Source organism: Etheostoma cragini, chromosome 19 (genome assembly GCF_013103735.1).
Source record: "Etheostoma cragini isolate CJK2018 chromosome 19, CSU_Ecrag_1.0, whole genome shotgun sequence".
Taxonomy (NCBI): domain Eukaryota; kingdom Metazoa; phylum Chordata; class Actinopteri; order Perciformes; family Percidae; genus Etheostoma; species Etheostoma cragini.
The window spans coordinates 8,702,837-8,723,844 of NC_048425.1; the positions used below are offsets into that span (position 1 = coordinate 8,702,837).

The 21,008-nt window shown below is 39.9% G+C and overlaps 1 protein-coding gene and 1 long non-coding RNA gene across 2 annotated transcripts in view; both read left to right on the plus strand.

The window, feature by feature from the left end:
* Positions 1 to 1,584: 1,584 nt before the first annotated feature.
* mtmr1a (myotubularin related protein 1a) overlaps positions 1,585 to 21,008 on the plus strand; it is a 22,677-nt gene continuing 3,253 nt past the window's right edge. The window contains exons 1-14 of the mRNA XM_034857361.1: positions 1,585 to 1,953; positions 6,589 to 6,694; positions 7,633 to 7,656; positions 9,595 to 9,618; positions 12,045 to 12,113; positions 12,803 to 12,890; positions 13,136 to 13,230; positions 14,652 to 14,759; positions 15,058 to 15,156; positions 15,777 to 15,860; positions 16,933 to 17,082; positions 18,495 to 18,683; positions 18,802 to 18,987; positions 19,635 to 19,793. Of these exons, the coding sequence (XP_034713252.1) occupies positions 1,847 to 1,953; positions 6,589 to 6,694; positions 7,633 to 7,656; positions 9,595 to 9,618; positions 12,045 to 12,113; positions 12,803 to 12,890; positions 13,136 to 13,230; positions 14,652 to 14,759; positions 15,058 to 15,156; positions 15,777 to 15,860; positions 16,933 to 17,082; positions 18,495 to 18,683; positions 18,802 to 18,987; positions 19,635 to 19,793 (1,488 nt within the window). The 5' untranslated portion in view covers positions 1,585 to 1,846. The remainder of the gene's footprint in view (positions 1,954 to 6,588; positions 6,695 to 7,632; positions 7,657 to 9,594; positions 9,619 to 12,044; positions 12,114 to 12,802; positions 12,891 to 13,135; positions 13,231 to 14,651; positions 14,760 to 15,057; positions 15,157 to 15,776; positions 15,861 to 16,932; positions 17,083 to 18,494; positions 18,684 to 18,801; positions 18,988 to 19,634; positions 19,794 to 21,008) is intronic.
* Positions 17,903 to 18,220, plus strand: LOC117934893. Its single transcript, XR_004654594.1, has 2 exons — positions 17,903 to 17,971; positions 18,087 to 18,220. It is a non-coding gene; the product is annotated as an uncharacterized LOC117934893 (long non-coding RNA).

Here is a 21,008-nt window from a genome sequence, read left to right on the forward strand (position 1 = left end):
TGTTAACTGCTCCTCAGATCTCTGCAGGGTAAATCCAGACAGCTAGCTAGACTATCTGTCCAATCTAAGTTTTCTGACTAAAACAACTTTTGAACATACGCATGTTCCATCAAAACAAGTTCCTTCCTGTGGCTACCACCGTCCGTCCGGCGCTTGGCGTTGCCCATGCCAACTGTGATTGGTTTAAAATTGCAATAAACCAGAGCATGTTTTTCTCCCATCCCGGGACTGTGGGACTGTGTGTGGGGACTAGTCAGACCCTCCTCCGCAGCACTGTGGGGGAAGGTCTGGCAAAGGGAGACTAGGTGGGGGGCAACTTAGGCCCGGTGGGCCACCAGGCTTAATGTACACTAGGTGAAACCCTGACATCTTCCTCTCAGTTCTCTGGTGGATCACTTTAGCTTTTGAGATTCACTCTGGCTCTGTGGCGATTAAGCTGAGAAGTACTCTGTCATTGTTAATTTCAAATGTACTCTTTCATTAATGTGGGGGTTGTAGTTTGAGGGGTTTTGTGGCATAATATAGCCTGCTTTTTAATAAATTACACATGAAATGTGTTTCAGGATCTTTTTGTCGTCAACAAGGGAAGGTGAACTAAGAATACATTTCAAATGTGTTTCTTTTAATCATGTCAGATCCTCTCCACAGTTTGTTGGATGGGTCCTGTTATGTAAATATTACTGATTAAATTAATTTAAGGATTTCTGACTCTGGCTTCTCGCATTGGTTGATTATTCCATTATTTAAGTTTGTTTGTTTTTTTTGTTTTTTTTAGGATTTCTTTATTTGAAAGGGACAACGCATATTTATCAACATGAGCACAGAGTCCAACATGTACATGTGTTAGATTTAGGCTAGTTTTCATCTGCAGCCCCTAGCAGGTTGACAGCAAAATGTTAGACAAGCTAGGATGTCAGGGTGGCTCAGTTGGTAGTATGCACCCATGTTTAGAGATTTATTCCTCGACGCAGCAAGCCGGGGATCGAGTCCGACCCGCGGCCCTTTGCTGCATGTCATTCCCACTCTCTCTCTCCCCTTTCATGTATTCAGCTGTCCTGTCAAATAAAAGTCCTAAAATTGTCCAAAAAGTATCTTAAAAAAAGAAGATGACAAAAACCGACAAGGCACAACAATACAACACATAGATATAATACAAGAACCGATAAGCGTAGACACGTAAAATGACATAACCACTGTTCCAGATCACGACAGCTGGCTGGCTGATGGTATGAGGAAGCAACGTTAGGCTATACCATATTTCGGGACGGGGGGGGTTCCCCCATTATAGGTCCGCCTGTGGTCCCTTTACCTTATGACATTTTCTAAAAGAACTACCACCATGTTGATATACAGAGGCTACATTCCTTTTTATGGGACCGTATAGAGATGTAGTTTCACATTGTTTTTCACGTCAGGAAGTGAAATTAAGAGAAACATCCAGCTCTGACAAGACAAGCCGAACGTGTCATAACACTTCCGAACGCTTGTCGAAACAATAACCCCGTTTTTGACAATTACAATGTGAATGTGTGTGTGTGCGTTCTTCCTGTCATCTTCGCATCCCGGGCGTGTTTTAAAAAGGCGGAGCTAGAGCCACAGTGCGAGGAAGAGATGCGAGTGAGACAGGGCAGTCCGGAGGAAGCAAAAATTACCAAATGACAGGAAGCGTTGATACTGATTTAACAGTGAGCCCCGAGCCCTATCACAACAAACAGGCGCGCGCGCGCTGAGGGCAGACATTGGAATTAAACCAAGGTTTTAGTTTCATCCGCATCCTCTTATCAGAGGAAACCGTCCGCATCCGCCACTACAGTAGTGACCTAGAAAGTAAACAGTTGTCTGGCAGATGGAGAAGCAGGCCGGAGCTGCTGGGGCGGCGGACGGAGGAGGGTCGAACAGAAAACTCTGGGGCTCGCCGACCGGCTTACCAGCCACCGGAGAAACCCTGGACAGGTGAGTATCCTCGTAGACACTTAATATTACGAGAATATGTCATAAGTCGCAAATGGAGCTAGCTAGCTAGGGGTTTCTTGCTTTTTTTCAATTCCCCACGAAATGTTAAACAAAACATGTCATGAGTCAATTGGGGTCTTGGTTTTTAATCGGCGTAGACTCAATGCATAACTACTTTTAAAAATGTTTTTTTTTTTACAATAAAAAAGGCATACAGTAAACCATATTTTTGACTGTAACTGTAACGTTAAAGTAACGTTAGCTATGATAGAGTAGCTAACAGTGAGTAGGCTACAAGCGTATCTACATCACCATACTATATAAGAACAAGGAGGCGAGAGACGTTACAGTATGGGCTACCAGTGGGTTAACAGTCAGCTAATAATAGCTAGCATTAGCTCAGTAAAACAGCATAGCTAGCTTACAGGGACACGTTAATGTAAAGTCTATGGTAACGTCACAGTAGCTACCGCTAATGCACATATCTATGACCAAGGCATACCACAGTCACGTTCATTTTTTAATTTTTTATTGATGCTTAAAGATACAAATACACAAAATATCATACATTGCCAGGTATGAAAAACTATATGTCCATAGAATAACAAGATGCATACAACAGAAAACCTAAAAAAGCGGAAAACTGTTCAGGATTCCCAGACTGTGTAGAGTTCTTGATCTTTTGGGGGGTTATTTTTAATTATATGAAGAGATTTAAGAAGCAAATCTATTTCTAACTTCAATAACCTGGAAGGAAGGCTGTCCCTTTTGCCATTTCTGTTTATGGAAAAAAAACTTAGCTTGCAAAACAAAAAATTAACTACATATTCTAAAGTGTTATTAGGATTATCATACTAAAAAAAGAAAGTCTTTTACCCTAAGAGAGTAAGGTGAATCAAAAAGGCAACTATTTTGGTTCCTGAGAAATGTTTTAGTTTTCTCTCATTAAAAAAATTGGAGTCATAGTGTGTCACCCATATCACCACAGAAGGAACAAGCACCACTTACGTCTGCATATTTGGCTACACTAACATTCACTGGATATATTTTATGAACATTTTATGAATTGAACCTCCTTCACTTTATTTGTAATCCAGTAATTACTCAGTCTCTTTTCCAGTTAATACCAGGAATTAAAGATCCCCCGTAGAATTTCCCTTTAAAGAGTTATTCTGTTTCTAAATTGAAAGATATGATGAATATGTTTATTATCAAATTTTGTATCCATCACACCAATCCCATGCAAAATGAACTTGTGTTGAGTTATGTTGTCCAAACCAAAAATACTTTTCATGAGATGGAACCCCTATAAATAGCTTTAATCAGTGTGTTAAAATCCCTAAATGGGACTGGGAAGCCATAACGCAAAGATGTAATTTGTTAAAATAACGCCAGAACTATCAAATAGAATCAAAATCAAAATAATATTATGGATGCCACATTCCAGAAAAAAACTGGGATTTCTTTTAACTGTAATATCAGCCTTGTTCCAAATAAGTGTTTTATGAGGCGAGAAGTTGTGAATGAAACAGTTTCCAAGCCACAGATAGATTAGATAGCTTGATAGGTCATTTGGAGGGAGCATAGTCACATTTTAAAAGGAAGGAAAGACCACCAACTTGGTTAAATATATGTTTATGAAAAAAAAAACAAAAACAAGGCATTGGAATATATGACATCTCCTGATTCAGCCAATTCTAAATGAGTTTACGGTTTCTGTAACGTCGAAAAAGTCTAAACCACCCTGTGCTTTACAGTCAGGAAGAAGTTTATTTTTCCAGATGAAGTCAAGAAAATATGTATTAATCTCTTTAAGTGTTTTTTCATTGATAAATAATGAGAGAGAATGGTGAACAAAATGGTAGAGACCATCTGCCTTGACCTAGAGACTTCTACCAGACACTTAAATCTCTTTGCAACCAAGAGTTAAGAATATAATAACTTTAGTTTGGGCCATTTTTGATGGCAGGATTATCATTCAGAACACTGACATAACACTTATGTAAGGGTAACATCTCACACTTGGAAACGTTCAGTTTAAGACCTGAGGCCCCGACCAAAGTTAAAACACAAGGCGGCTGATTTTTTTGTCCTTCAAAACCAGAATGGTGTCATCGGTCAGTTGCGCAATTTGTATTTCTTTGTTGAAAATATTTATACCTTTTTAAATCAATATCATTAATTAGACCTAACGCTAGCAGTTCTGGAACCAGCTGAAGTAAGAAGGGGGAAGTTGGGCATCCCTGAAGGCTATTATTTCATAACAGACCACAGTCATGTTAATGTATTCTAGGAGACGCTATAACGTCACAGTGACGTTAGCCAACTAGATGTGCAAAAGTAGTGACAACAGTTTATAGGGGTCCTTTCTTATGAAAATGTTCAGGTTTTTAACAACAAAAAAAAGCGCAATTTCATGTCAATTAGACTGTTATTATTACCATAGTCTACATCCACAACGCTATATTTACGTCGTAAATTTCGCCGGATGTCCCTCTTTTCAGTCGGATGACTGTTAATTTCCACTCCCGTGGATTTCATGGAAGACATGCCACGTTTTTTTCTCCCATCCTGGAATGCTGTGTGGACTAGCCAGACCATCTTCCACAGTGCTGTGGAGGAAGGTCTGTCTATGCAAGACTATTATTACCATATCTGTGTTTAAAACGTTAAAAAAGCTAGAGCGTTTAATGAATAAAGAAACTTTGTTGTAACAAGAACTTTTCCAATGTGATCTATAAAAAAACACCCGCGGCTTAGGAATAGTGGCAGCAACACGAAAGATTCTTTTGTAACTTAAAATAATGTTCCCAAAACCGTTTCACTGGTCATCAACGCAGATCTAGTAGTTCCAGTGAGACAATTCCGCTTCCAACCTGTAAGGGGACCGAAGAGGAAAAGTGCTTTGATGTTGCTTTTAGGCCTTTATTTAACAGGACAGCTTAGACTTGAGAGAGGGAATGACATGCAGCAAAGGGACACAGCTCGGAACTGAACCTGCGACCGCTGCGCCGACGACCAAACCTCTGTACATGGGGAGCACGCTTTACCAAGTTAGCTACCAAGTGAGCTTGAATTGGATACAAATGTGAATTGATCTTTTTTTTTTTTTTCTACAGCCCTAGTAGTCACTAAGGCCAACCACAGATACAGTTCATCCTAAGGATTCACTGTGATGGATGTTTAACATTAAAACAGTATTTAGAAAATCGTGCCAACAATTATTAGACTATTTTAATAGTTTAGTATTATATGCAAAAAAAGGTATGCAGAGGCTAAAGGCTGCCCTCAAGGTTATTGTAGTCCCAGTTCATTATACAAATTCACTTTATACAACATATGTAGTAGGGGGTCCCTGCTCTATCTCTCTTTCAGTTAAGGGGTCCTTGGTTTAAAAAAGGTTGACTACCCCTGTCCAAAGGGGTATGGCTGTTGATGGTAATTGTTGATTTTGTTAAGATATGCAAAATTCTAATTATATAAGTGATTATTGGTCGGACTGCTGATCTAAGGCTGTACTAGTTTGGGGCACTTGTTGCTAAACATGTTCATAACGACAAAAATGACAAAGGGGGATACCGTTAGGGCAAAAAATGTTTAATGCTAATGAAAAGGGGTGGTTAGGCCTCCACAATAAATTGTTATAAAATACTCCTGTTCGCGACTTAATTTTTAAATTACCATTATTCTTTAATTTTACGAGCCGACTGCATCACAAAAACTACTACTTTCTTCCGTGAGTTTTAAACATAGACTGTTTAACGTAGATTTTAAAGCGCCGCAGTGCTCTCCCCTCTCTTCATTGAAGCCTCTATGTTTTCAGGCTTGTGGTGATGCACAATGTGCTTTAGGTGCCAAATTATATCTGTGAATGGTTCTGCCAATTTGTTTTGTGTTGCCATGTTTCATCTGTGCATTAAACATTACACTTTGTGGGGAAAATATCGTAGCAGAGAATCATGATATCAATTCTAAGCAAAAAAAATCATGATTCACATTTTTATTTCCCAAATGGTGCAGGCCTAGGGTTGGTTTATCTTCATAGGCTGTGTACCTGTGTCACTACATTATCTGGGTCACATGACAGTGATAGAACCAAAAGATGTATCATGGAATTCATTCAAAACTTTAACTTGTTTAAGAAAGTCATGAAGAAATAAATGTTTATAAATTTGACAGAAAGAGACATTTATATTGTTAATCACAATTATTTCTAAGACAATTAATTGTACTGCAACATTTTCAATTGTTACAGCTTTATGTATGTCCCAAACTGTATTTTGTTGGACACAAGATGGAAACAAGTAATGCTCAAATAAAACTGGAATAATAACAAAATACATAAACATTGATTGATAATAAAGGCTAGGTTTAATATTATTTGTAATAACTTCTATATTGCTGTTTTTTAATTTTGTATTACCACAGTTAAGCCACAGCCAATAGAAACGCAACACTTCCTGCAGATGTTTCACAACAAAAGCTTACCAGAAAAGGAGGGATTACATTTTGTGAAACATCTGTGCAGGAAGTGTTGAGTTACATTGATGGGCGGCTCAACAGCGATCGAAAAAATTGTCAAAGTTGAAGGAATTGGGGTTAAAAAGGTATCTTTTCTTGTCTATTTCCCTTCAGTCCAACGGGTTCTCATGTAGAATGGTGTAAACAGCTGATCGCAGCCACCATCTCCAGTCAGATCTCAGGATCAGCCCCGGCTGACATCGGGAACCGAGACAACAAGGTAGCTAGTACACACACACACACACACACACAAACACACAAACACACACACACACACACACACACACACCATTTTTTCAAGCCATATTTGCATCCACATGTTTTAATGCAAATTAAGTAATATCGAATGAAACATACCTTATGGAAAATTTAATTGAATTTCATGATTATTGACACAAAGTTTGGGTGGAAGGGGGAGGGCCCGGTGATAACTGTCCGCGAAGTTTCTAAGGGGGGGGTGTTTGCAGTTGACTTCAAATATCAACAATCTTTGCTCAGAATCGCTTAGTGCACTCTTAATCGTTTTATGTTTTTTTGCGACCAACGCAGACGGAAACCTTATCTGTCAAATAAATAATGAATCGCGATTATGTTTCAGGCAATTTTATGGTTGCAACCCGCCCTAAAACAAAGCTGAAGAAGTTAAAGGTCAATACCGCCACGTATTTCCGCTGTCTTTGCAGACAGGGCGGTTGTCAACAAAGAAACATATAAGTTGACGAACGAGGACTTTTAAAATTTGATTTACGAGCAAAAAATAACTCCTAGCATCTGAATCATCACAGCAATGTTTTGATAGCGTTGTTGTCGTATTTTAGCTTAACATGTCGCTGTCAGCTGACACGTAAGCACTATTACAACTTGTGCATCACTAATCGTTTGTAGGTAGACGGCGCAATCCATTTTGGCTAGCAAAACTTTGTTTCTTTTCAATATACTATTTTGATCACAAAACAACACGTGGCGTCATCACACACAGGTTTTTATTCGCTTGAAGGCTATTGGATGGAAACACATTTTTTCGGCTTTATTCGCATGAAGATCTCCAGATAATTTGATTGACAAGTGGATGGAAACACACACACACACACACACACACACACACACAGTATTTACATTCATGCACTAGTTCTCATCAGTGTGTTTTGTAACTGATAGGCTAGGAGAAGACCAGATTTCATGGTAATGTATGTCCATGTGTGCTATGTATGCACTTGAGCGTGTGTGGCCAGAGCTTTGTGTGTATATGAATGTGTATGTGAATGTGATGTGTCACAGCTGCTGCCGTCGTTCAGATTAGCTACTGTTGAGCTGCTGTGTACAGTTTGTTTTCTGCTTCTGCCTGCCACAAGAACACGTTTCATTGTTTCAACTCGTCCTCCTACCAGTCGATTGGGTTGAGAGACGCAACATTGTTCATTTGGGTACAAGGTAATAGCTGCAGGATACGTGTGAGGGCCCCCCATCTGATAGGAGTTTTAAGGTGTTTTATTACAACACGTTTAATGTTGGGTATCATTCAAAACCAGTTACGGAACAATACTTTTTTTTGGACCAATTTTAGAAAAATCCAATTTGACCAAAAGAAATTCCAGAAAAATCTGTCTCTGGCGTTTCTCTGGCGTGTAGCGTTAGACAGCCAATCACAAGCATTATTAGATCTTGGTAGAAGTGGGCTGCGTGTTCATAGGCTCACTGACGCTGATGAGATGTACTCCTTAGGTATTAAGGAGGTAAATTGAATGACAAGGCAAGTTTTCAATACCCAATACTTTAGAGCCAATTTAATTCTGTCATTCTGTTGCTTGTGAATGGAAATATGATGAAAGGCTTAATGAAAAAATGATTCCCCTTTTTGCGTTGGATGTTCCTCAAGACCCCTGGGTGACCCTACTTTGTGGAAAAATGCGAATTGAGAGCTAGATGACAACAACCCTGTTGGCGCATTACACTCATAGTGTGTTCCATTTGTACTCTCTGGTCAGATTTTCAGAAGTCAAAGTCAGAAACACGGCCCCTGGCTTAGGATTTCCAAGCTCTGAACTCGGACAATCACCAAGATTAAAAATCCAACATGGCTGCCGCATGCATCAACTACTGTCCGTCTTATTTGAGTCTCACTAAAGTCACTCTTACATATAGTCCTGTCCAACTTCTATCTGTGGACATTTTCATACGCTGTTTGTATGAGTAGTGCATTGTTAGCGGGTATTGCTAACAATGGCTAACCTAGCTAGTGCTAATGAAAACAATGATTGTTAAATGGAGCTTAGTCAACTCAGGTGTAGCATTATTTCTAGCTTTGGCTTCCGACTTTTCAGCCCTGGAAAGTCACCAGGACTTTTCACAAAAAATAAGACAGAGAAATACCCCTCTTCCAAGACTATAGCGCATCATTTAGATTGAGTAAAAAAAATAGCAATAATTCCTATTCACTTTCTCTTTTTGAATTTCAGTCCTTCTGCTGAATATGTGAGTCTCTTCTTAGCAGCACAATAACTGACTGAAACATTTTGTGGGCGCTTCTTGGGGGTTTTCAGCCGTGCCATTTGCTAGAAACAGACATGATGTAGTTTAGTCAGTGGTACCGTATAAACAGAAGATCTAAATAAAAGATATTGATTCTAGCAAAAAGAATACATTTGATAAATTGTTGCACAAAAAACCTAAATGTACGTGAATCCATATTTTTTCTTTCCCACCCCTATTGAATGTAGTTTGTGGTGTTCACACATTTGAAAAATGATCTTTTAAACAAGAGATTAGAAGTGCGTTCAGTGACCCAGCACTTTGCTGTTGCTTGGTTTGGAATGTGCATTCACAGATATCTATTGGCTCAGCTGTTGTGCAGCTCCCTTTTTTTACTGTTGCAGGTTTCTGTTGTAGCATTTGCTTTGGGCTCTTGCGTGTTTGCATCCATGTGTCACCAAAAATAGAACGGCTACATTGTGCTATTTGACATTGTCACTTTCAAAGATAGATTTTTGTCAACAATATGAATGAGAAAGATATATAACCTTCAGTTTCTTATATCAGGGTGTGAATATAGTTGTTTCCATTTCATGTGCACTACATTTGTGTGTGTGTTTTTTTGTGTGTGTGTGTGTGTGTAATCTCCAGGTGTCCAAGCGGCTGATTCCCAGGGTAAGAGTTGTAGACTTATCAGCTTCTATTCTGATAAAAGCCTCTTTCCTTTCATGCAGCAACTTTTCGGCCTCTTAACCTTTGGAAATAAATTAAAATAGGGTTGGGTGATGTCCCCTAAATTGGCAGTTTTTCAGTAACAGGGCAAGTCCTTCAAATGAGCTGCCAGTTAATTTACGGCTTTATGTCTTCGAGTGCAGCAATGTGTGTGTGCTCAGAGCTCAGTGGTGCTTGGCTCAAGGCTAAAGCCAAAGCTGAAGCTACCCTCCAACCATTACTTAAGTCCTTTTTACAAACAGGGCTGTGTTCCAGTACATCTGGTGGAAAATAAATTGTTTATGAATCAAATATGTAGACAGATGAATTACCTGATATATCAGTGTGTCACTCCACTGATGCGAAGATCATATTAAATTGTCCAATGTTGCCACAGAGCACGTCATGAAAAGGTGAAAGTCAAAGTCACCCTTAACCACAGTTTGGTGTTGTGTCTTTGGTTGCGTCCTCAAATCGCTTACTCTGCACTACGTGCTCAACATGAATACTATCCTTCTACATACGGAGTGTGTATCTTTTTTTGGACACATTAAGCTCTAATTTTCAACGTCACTTCCTGAGAGCCTCCCTGTCGTTGGGAGAAGCATAACCGTGGTAACCACTGCCGACCCAAGCTTTATTGGCATCGCCAGATATTAAATCGCGGCTTAAATTAGGAAAAAAGGTAAGTAATTAGAAGAACCGTCGCAGTTGATAAAATCACAGATTTTTATACGTAGGAATGTAAATTGAAATTTTATTGACATTACAGCGCTACATAGGTTGCTGTCTGTTTAGAACGTCGTTGTTACTATCGCATTGCATAGTGGGATACTTATGCCGGTGTAGTGTCCAGTGTTTGCTTACTTTAATATTTGACCAGAAATAATGTGCAATTCACGTATTGCATATTATTATTGGTTAGTATTGGTTTCACAATAAGATTTCGGACAAAACTCTCACATACTGTTATAGACTGCTAAATAGCTAGTTAGGCAACCTTTGTCATCTACAACATTGGAACGGGCAGGGGCTATTTAGTGTAGAGACGACAGGATGTGACTGTGTGTCTGAACATGCCTGCAGATCATAACCACAGATTCACCATTAGCACTTCCTCCATCAGAGCCACTGTGCACTTCATCTCTGCCTCTCCCGGCGCAGTCTGCTTCCTTTTTTTTGTCTCTGCACCTTTCTTCATGCTTCTTCTTTGTCCTTTACTACATACACTCTGTCGCTCCTTTACCGAGGCTTTTATTAGTTTCCAGCAGTGAATTGGGACTCCTATATAAAAAAGAGTTGTTGTTTTTTTCTGCAGTGGGTGCATCACTTCAATCTTCCCTGTAAGATCCTCACTGTCCCGCTTTGTCGGTCAGTTGTCAGCTTTGGTTCAGACTAGCATAGAATAGCAACTTTTGGATAGATTGTCATGAAATGTGATTCAGACCTAACTCTGACCTTTCCTCTATCACCATCATCAGCTCAAACTTTCAGTTTGTCCAAGACTTTATTACTACATACTGTACCTAAAAATTAAATGGCATTCCTATTTGCCTCAGTTTGTACTTTTTGTTTAGTGCCAACTAGCAAAGCATATTAGCTAACTTTGCTAAGAGGAAGAACATGGTGAAAACCAGAATCAACACAATCCCAGTTTCTCTGTCATTGTAACGTTTTGTGTCCCATCTGTTCAGTCCCAGTGAAAATCCCTGGCCCCGTGTAGCCTTTCATATTAAAATAACCTCCAATGATGATCAGTAGCAGCAGATACCCTGGGTTGAGGTAAACTGAATTGGTATTATGTCGGGGATTTCTTAAAGTAATTTAATAAAGTTACGTTTAGGACTTTAGGTACCCTGCTCTGTGAAACAGGCCCAAGGCAATACAAGACTACATATAGATGCATAAATACACAGTATGTTTAAAGATGGACAGTCTGTGGTCTGTGGACAGATTTTGTCAGTGCGATAGCTTCACAGCTGTGAAAGACGTAGTCACAAAACTTTCCAGGTGTGTAGTTGAGATGTACATAAGGGGTTTGAAAGTTTGGTGTGGCAGCTGGTGTGATCCCATCACAAGATGGTCTCTTTTGTCTTGAAACTCTTATGGACTTTAGCCAGCCAACACACTTTGGGTATATAATTATGTGAATGCAGAATATGTACTGTGTTTACATTTGGTGTGTCAGGTTTGACCTAAAAGGAAACACCAGGCTCAACAATAACAGTATCCTGTATCCTCTGCCTTTTTACTGTATAATGTGTGTCTCTCTCTCTCTCTCTCTCTCTCTCTCTCTCTCTGTCTCTCTCTCTCTCTCACTCGCTCACTCTTTCACTCTCTCACTCTATTTCTCTGTCTCTCACTTTCTCCATGCTGGCTCTCCCTGGCAGCAAGATTCACAAGATGGAGGTCTTTGTTACCATGGAGAAATTGATTCTGAGCATCCTTCCGATGCGTTGGCAAGTCTCTTTGTCTGTCTCTTTGTCTGTCTGTCTGTCCCTTCCTTTCCTCCCTCTCTGTCCTCGTCTGCATGCCTAATCCCGCTGCTCGGTTCGTCTCATCTCCCTTCGGTGCTGTTGTCCCGAGGAATAACAAGCGCAGCATACACGTTTTGAGTTTGAAAGACGCGTTTTAATCAGACAGGGAGGGTCTAATGAAAAATGCTGTTGATTTGCATTGTGGGAAGTGTAGTGTTTTCCCTTAATGTGCTGGCTGGCATATATTTTATTTCATTGCTGTAGCAATATAATTCACAGCACAGCTGGACACATTTTGAGTGATGAATAGTTAACGGCCTCCTGTTACATCCCCAGTGTTAATCCATATGTGTGAGTTTCCATATTGTTGTCTCATCACACCTGAATGGACATGGTTAATTTCTTTGTCTGTGACGGCAGCATGCTACTCTCATTAACAGTGTGTGTGTTGGGTTAGCCCGCAGCAGGGATCATCGGAAAATGGTTCCTGACAGAAAACCCTTCAAGAAAAACCAGCGGAAACTTCTCACAGCCATTTATTTAGTCTGCAGTGGTGATCGCTATCTACTTCTCATTCCACCCTCAACAGCAATGTTCAGTAATTCTCCGTTAGGTGTCAGTGGTGCATGCTGGGTGTTGTGTTCCCACTGACTGCTCTGTGTTGTGTACAGAACCTTCCAGCTTTGAGATACGGGACACAGGTCACAATGTTCCAGAACCAGGTTCCTTTGCTACCAGGAGAGTCCATCCAGACTACAGGTACAGTAACCTCTGTTTAAGTAATGAAACAACGGGTTGGAGACTTGTGAGACTCCTAGTATTATGTAGCAGGCAATATTTATTTTTAAAACATTAAAGTGAATTTTTTTACCTGCCCCATAAATCAGTACCTTTTTGTTTCCGTTTCAAAATGTGCGTGTGCGTGCGTGTGTGTGTGTGTGTGTGTGGGCGTGTGTGGGCGTGTGTGTGTGTGTGTGTGTGTGTGTGTGTGTGGGGGCGTGTAGTCAAGGATGTGATGTATATCTGTCCATTCAGCGGTCTGGTTAATGGAACCCTGACCATCACAGACTACAAACTGTACTTCACCAGTGCGGAACGGGTACTTCACATCTAATTTAATTTTTAATGATCACAGCACTGTTGTTCCTTAGTGCAATATTGTGTGTAGCTGTGTGTTAATGTTAGTCTGTGCCAGGGTTGTTCTAGTAAACGAAAAACAAAAATAAAGCAGTGAAAAATAATTTTAATAAATATGAATGGAAGTAAATAAAAAAGTAAAATCTTCAAGAGGTTAAAAAATGAAATAAAAATGAACACAAATCATTTTCCTTTTTTTAACTTTTTTTTTAATTGCTTTATTTCAACAAATAACAAAACAAGGAATCAAACACCTCAGTTACAATATAAATAATGCCAAAATAGAAAAAAGCCATAACAAAAGATAAAAACAAGAACAAGAAATAAAAAAGTGACAGCTTTGTAAAGAAAAAGTAAAGTGTTACAATATAAATCCTTAATTAAACATCCTTAAGTAAATGTCAGAAATAAATAAAGCTTTTTTGTTTGTTATTAAATTAAGAGACTCAAAGTAAGTGTCAACTTCAATTTGAAATAATTTAAAACAGGGTTTTGAATTAGAGAATTTGGACTTATATGAATATGAAATTTTCCTAGTAAAATGAAAAGATTAATATTATCACTTAAGTTCCTATCTTTGCACTCAAACAAAGTAATAATATGTTTTAGTTTTTTTTTTACGGAAACTGAACGGTGTTGACATTTACATCATATGCTCATTTGCACATTTGTGACATCATTACGCAATCCTTTACATAAAGGTTAGTGGTTGTGTCAGCAAGGTAGCTAGACAGAAATAGAAATCTTTGGCCAAATAATCACAAATTCAATACAGGACTTTATTTTACCTTATAATTATTACTTAGGTAGCCTATCTTTGAAGTAAAAAAAAAAGAAATTCTACAAAGGGAGGGGAAAAGATCAATAAATATCTCTCTAAGAAGGCTGGCTTGCACAGGGCCAGGCGTCTTTCTCCCATGGCGTCGCTGTCTGTCCCACCTATACCGGCCCCCGCACCCTGTCCCTTCTCCCCTTTCTACCTGCCATTGCACACGGGGAGGGGAGGGGCTGCTCCTCACAAAAAGATTCAGAGAGAGGTGACTGTTTTGGCGACCACAAGAAAGACATACCTCGCCGAAGTGCAGATGCAAGAATGCGTGTTTTAAATAGCGTTAAAAAAAAGTAACTGAAAGCTAAAGATGGCATAAAAACAAAACATGCTTTTCATCTAGGTCTCAATTGAAACCAGTTTTACTTACACATTAAATCTCTGGAAAATAAACCAAATCAAAACAAGATAGAACAAGCAGTATAAAACGAGACAGTTAACCGTATAAAATAATGCACTGACTGATAATAATATATTAAATGCCAATTGAAATGAATGCACAGTGACCGTGATGGCAAGGGAAATCATTAACTCGGCTACGTGTGCGCATGCAGGAGGCTCCATTCGTTCTGGATGTGAACCTGGGAGTGATCAGCAGACTGGAGACCATCAGTGTTACCAACCAGGGAGAGAACACCAAAGGCCTGGAGCTGGTCTGCAAGGTACCAGAGAACCCACCAATCCTTTGAGCTATTAAGATCCTTTGCACACGAGTCCCAAATCTGTCTTCCTAAAACTTTGTCACACACACTGAACCAATGCGTTTTAAACAATCTGTTGCAAACATTTTTGCAAAAACAATGCAATATGCGACAGAGGAATTTTCTGATGTAGTATGTAAACATGATTGACACAACATGAGTTAGAATTAAAAAAATTATATTCAAACATTTTGGACCTTAAGTGCAATGCGTCTTCGGTGACACTGAGATTGGTGTTCTAATGTCCTCCCTACGTCAGGACATGAGGAGTCCCAGGTTTGCCTATAAGACAGAGGAGAGCCACCCGGACGTGGTGGAGCTGCTGGACAAACACGCCTTCCCCCTCTCACACAGCCTGGTCAGTGTCCCTCACATGTTTAGTTTAGTTCAATCACATAGATACAAAACATCACATACATAACATAAATGGTAAACAAAAAAAACTAAAAAGAATTGTGTTACCTTAATTCTTTCAGTGTCTTCTTAACTAATCAATACTGACCAAAGAGGTGTACTGGAGGTTGTGGCATTTGCTTAATACACCTACCCTTTTTTTCTCATTATGCAGAATAATATACGTTATATAATTGGATTAGAATTATTGATGCATTAATGCGTTGATCACTTTAATGTCACAGCTGGTAAAGGTCGAGCTCATTTTAATGACTTTATATACTGCTGGCTAGTTCAATCTATATTATTACATCATCATTTATTAGTTGATTTAAGTTTTGTATCAATAATCCCAACTCTGCAAAGTAACAAGTAACTTTACTTGTCAAATAAATGAAGTGGGAGAAAAAGTACAATATTTCTCACTGGGATGTAGTGGAGTAGAAGTATGTTGAAATTGTATCAGTAGTGTAAATCTGATGTATTTTAAGAGAAACTTACATCAAGTGAACTACAGTTTGTAAGCGGCATGTGAATGGGAGACTGACTGCATGCTAACATGCGTCCTGTGTCACCCGCTGGTAGCCCCTGTTTGCCTTCCTGTATAAGGAGCAGTTTCCTGTGGACGGTTGGAAGGTATACGACCCGACAGCTGAGTACAGACGTCAGGTAACTGCACCAACACACTCATCCAACTCTCTCACACACATGAAGTCTTACAGACTCTAACAGGCCGGCTGCAATGCACGCTTAACGTATGCAAAGCGAATCCTTTAACACTACGCTTCCACTATAATCAATGTGGTGCATATTAGGGATTGACCGATACTCGTTTATTAAGGCCGAAAGCAATTATATGTAATTACCATTAAAGGTGCTCTAAGGGATGTCACACGTTTTTTAGGCTACAGCATTTTTTTTATCACATACAGCAAACATCTTCTCACTATCCTCTAGCTGCCTGTCCCCTGAACACACTGTACACAGGGGTTGGATGACGAGGAGGGAGGGGCGAGCTAGCCTCCGTTTGGTTTAACAATACTTCGAATGTCAACAAGAAGTGACGTCACCTTTAAACGATATTTGCAATGCATATGCTGTGATGGATGAATTCATGAAAATCTTCAAGTCAAAATTAAGATTTTGGAATGTTACCAACTCTTGATACAAAACTTAGTTTAAATGCTTTAAGCATTTATTTATGAAATTACAAACTCAGCAAAGCGTCTGCACTGTAAGAAGCAGGAAGCATACTCAGGACATCTGCTCCCCAAACGGTCCGCATACACGTGCATTGTAGCCAAAGCATTGGTCTGATAAGGCTTCAATTACAATGTACATGTAACTGTATTGAAATTGATCTATTGACAGCATGTTGTTGCTGTGATCCTGATGGCATTTGGCTGTCATGTTTTTTTGAGTTTAGGAGAATGTTTTACAGATTTGTAGTGTGTAACTTTATATATACACTTCAAATATTCCATCAATAAATCCACTCACCTCCTGCTGCTCCCGCCTTTGTCTTTTTTCAACACAAATACTGTTTCATTATTATTATTTAATTACAGTTCCACTGTTGATGGTAGCTTAACAGTGATAGAAAGACTACAAAATGGACTAATTACTGCTGTTGAACTGATGAAAGTCAGTGCTCTGGACTCCACAGGAAAGCCAGTGTAGCAATATTTTATGTAATACTCATCTAATGGTTTCTTCCATGTGCTTGGATGTGTTTTGCCAGGGCCTCCCTAATGAGAGCTGGACCATCAGCAAGATAAACAGCACCTATGAGCTTTGTGACACCTATCCCTCCACCCTGGTCATCCCAACCAACATCACAGAAGAAGACATCAAACGGGTGGCTGTGTTTCGAGCCAAGCACCGCATCCCGGTCAGTCTGACAAGCACATACCGGACAGTAGGGTTGGTTACCGAACTGTGTATTTTTTTGTGTTACCTGACCAGATTACATCGGTACTAATGATGACAATTCACATTAAATCAAGCGGGGCCAAATCTCAGTACCTGAGCTGTAGTTGTAGCGATATTTTTGTCCTCACAGCATGTTGACATAGAGCAGGGCTCCGACAGACAGACACACACACACACACACACACACACACACACACACACAGCAAACTACGTCGTCAGTGCAGCTTGTTCACGTTATAGTGAGTCAAGGCAGTCGCAAGTGTAGTTGCAGTTTTCAAAACTTCAAACAGACATTGTTCGCTGCGATATGATATTCCCACTGTTCTTGTACTGGAAATGTTTTTGGACGTGTTATACTTTCATTCTTGTGGAATTGTTGATATAATGATGGTGATTGTTAAATTGGCTAACCTTTTGCTGTTTATGAATTGTATTTTCATTGTATGCGATTGTATGAGGCGAAAGCGGTCGAGGCGCTGTTAACGTTACACTTCCTCTGGGACAAGTAGGCCCAACAGTGGTATCTATGCCCTGGTGACTGACTTACAGGCTGATGCTGTGAAAAAAGTCTAGTTTATATTTAGCAAATCTCAGCAACAAGGCAATTCAAGTTGCTTTACATAAAAGTAAAACTTTACATAAAACATTACAGAGCAAATAAAAAATGGTCAATACAAATACAAGAATAAAAGTTAAAGTGAGTAAGAAATTAATTATTTGATTTAAAAGGTTGTAGTGACGGATTTGGGAGGGGAGGAGTTTTAGTTTTGTTTATGTTTCACCGCTTTGTTTTATCTCTCGTTAGCACCGCTCCACATAGCACGCTTGGATACTGTAGCAGTAATGCTGTAGCAAGCATTTGGTACCACAGTGGCGAGGGAAAACCTCGGCCAGACACAGGCTCTTTGTGGGCGGCATCTGTTGCTGCCAGTTTGGACATAGATACTGATACATATATAGTAGCTGTTGTTATAGCAACACAAGCCATCTTGGCTGCTTTTTGGAACCAAAATGCGGCCAGCTTTTTTTTAAACTACAAAAGCGCCCTAGTCAACTTTTTCTTGTCATAAAAGACATCAAGTGTAAATCCTTCCCTTGGTAACAGCAGACAAAATCTCTCAAACTGTGTTCATCCTCTCTCTGCTACAGTTGCTTGGCTGCTTAGTTGCAGAGGTTGATGCATTAGCTGTGTAGTGGATGAGATATGGGCCGAACTAGAAAATATAGCGTGCGTGCGTGCGTGCGTGCGTGCGTGCGTGCGTGCGTGCGTGCGTGTCAGAATAATCTGCAGTGTGTGTTCAGGATAATAAAGCAAAATGTGGACATGTATTCATTCCTTCTGGTCCTGAACTGATCCTGCTCTTCCTGCAGGTCCTGTCCTGGATTCACCCAGAGTCTCAAGCAACCATCGTACGCTGCAGCCAGCCGCTAGTCGGCCCTTCAGACCGCCGCTGTAAAGAGGACGAACGCTACCTCCAAATCATCATGGACGCCAACGCTCAGTCCCACAAGCTGACCATCTTCGACGCCCGGCAGAGCAGTGTAGCACTCACAAACAAGGTGCTGCACACTTCCTGTTTTCTCTCCCTCTCGCCTCACCTTCGGGTAACACGTTGACTAATTTTCTTCCCTTTCTCCTTGCAATCGCTTCCGCCTCTTCTGCTTCCACCACATGCAGGCAAAGGATGGAGGGTATGAAAGTGAGAGCTTTTACCAAAACGTGGAGCTGAACTTCCTGGAAATCCCCAACATCCATGTGATGAGGGAGTCTCTGAGGAAGATGAAGGCCGTGGTTTATCCCACCATTGATGAAGCCCACTGGCACTCCGCTATCGACCAGACACACTGGCTGGAATACATACGGGTAACTCACACAATAAAGGATCATCACTCATCATCATTTTTTTTATACAGAAAATATCCAGAGTGTTTTTATTGCCTTAGGGTAACTTTGGTATTTTTCAACCTGGACCCCATTTTACCATGCATTGGTGACAAAGAGATTAAAAAACTCTTTGAGAAACGGGCTGCAACGTAATCCTATAGGACAAATGTGCCCTGATAATTTCCATCCACTACAAGTTCTGTTGTTTTTTTTGCCACTGACAGACTCAGATTATTATTCTAAGTGTCTTACAACATTATGGAAAGGATCCATACTATACTCAGGTTTCTGCGTGGGAAAGTCACCAGGCAAAAATATCTTCTGAACATAGCCATACGGACAAATACAGAGAGAGTTGTGTGGAGCTGATAGTCTTAATTAGCTTTGTAGCAACTCATTTGGCAATAGCTTGAATGCAACAGATGTTCACTAAAATCAAAACGTTACGCACTAAAGCTTTAGTGCTGGATAGACAAAAAATGGTTGTACCCATCAGTCACTTAGACACAAAAACATGATAAAATAGAGTCCAGGTTGAAAAATTCAGTAATTACCCTTTAATTGCAAAGGGTGTTTTATTAATATACTGTACTGGCAGTACACTCATGTGTTAGGGATGTGTGTAGCTGTTATTAGCAGGAGCAGCAAAGATAGCTGACAAGCTGGAGTCTGGAAAGACGTCGGTGGTGATTCACTGCAGCGACGGCTGGGACCGGACTGCTCAGCTCAGCTCTCTGGCCATGCTGATGCTGGACAGTCACTACCGCACGCTCCGAGGATTCCAGGTCAGTCACCGCATCACAATAACTACCTTTAAATGCACCCAATATTTAAGTTCTTGTGTTTATTCCGATTAAGCTGCTAATGAAAATGAATGTTGTACTAATATTCCTGTTTGCATGTAGCCATGCAAACTAAACTTGAACTGAATATCTTTCATAATGTTTAAAAGGAGGTGTGATCCTCCTTCTTTTCTTTTGGCCATGCATCTCTTCTCTATCGCAGCCCTGCAATCTGTTGGCTGCTTGGTTTGTGTGCAGCAACCAGAGACCTACATTTCATAACTACATTACATGCATTTCTCTTCAATAATTAACATAAATGTAACATATTGCTCAGTAACACAAACTGAGAATAAGCCACATGTTATAGCACAAAAGATATAACTATAACGGTGCAAACCGGGTAATACACCTTTATTAGCTATGCATGTGGCGCAACAGGCTTGTCTGTTTACTGGTGATAGCTCGTTGGTAGCAAACAACCTGAATATCAACACATGGCTGCACAGGTCATATTAAACAATCTGCACATCTAGTATCTATGCAATAAGACACAGCAACAGCAATATTATCACATAGTGTATCCAATATCCACATAGTAGCAGAACACTTGTTAGATAGATTAAGATAACGAGGCAGTACAACAAATGACAGTTTAGAAAGCTACAGAATAGTTTTAACTTACGTTCTGGGCTACCCACATCACTTCAACAAGTCCAAAAACAGCTAGCAATTAAAAGGATAAAGTCTGTTAACCTGCTGCTAGATTCTGTCTCTTTCTGCTGTCTGAGCGTGGTGCGTTGCGCGGCAACTTCAGGAGCCTCAGATGAAGTTAGGAATGATTAAACACAGGGTCTTAACATCGTGGTAATCCACTGTGATAAAAACGATATTTAAAATGAAAACGGTAATTGTTACCGTCAAAATGTCTACCCTGGTTTACTATTACCACCAGTAATCATTACATTCCTAATTGAGACTCAGATTCCGAATGACATGTCCCAAAAATGCTTCTAAAACCTTTTACCAACATATCCCACGTCTTAATGGAACATGCTAAATTCAGAAAAGGGTCTTATAATATAGAGTTTACAAACTGAATATGCTGTTTTCACGACCCATTCCAAGAATATATAGAATAATAAACTGTGTGTGTGTGTGTGTGTGTGTGTGTGTGTGTGTGTGTGTGTGTGTGTGTGTGTGTGTGTGTGTGTGTGT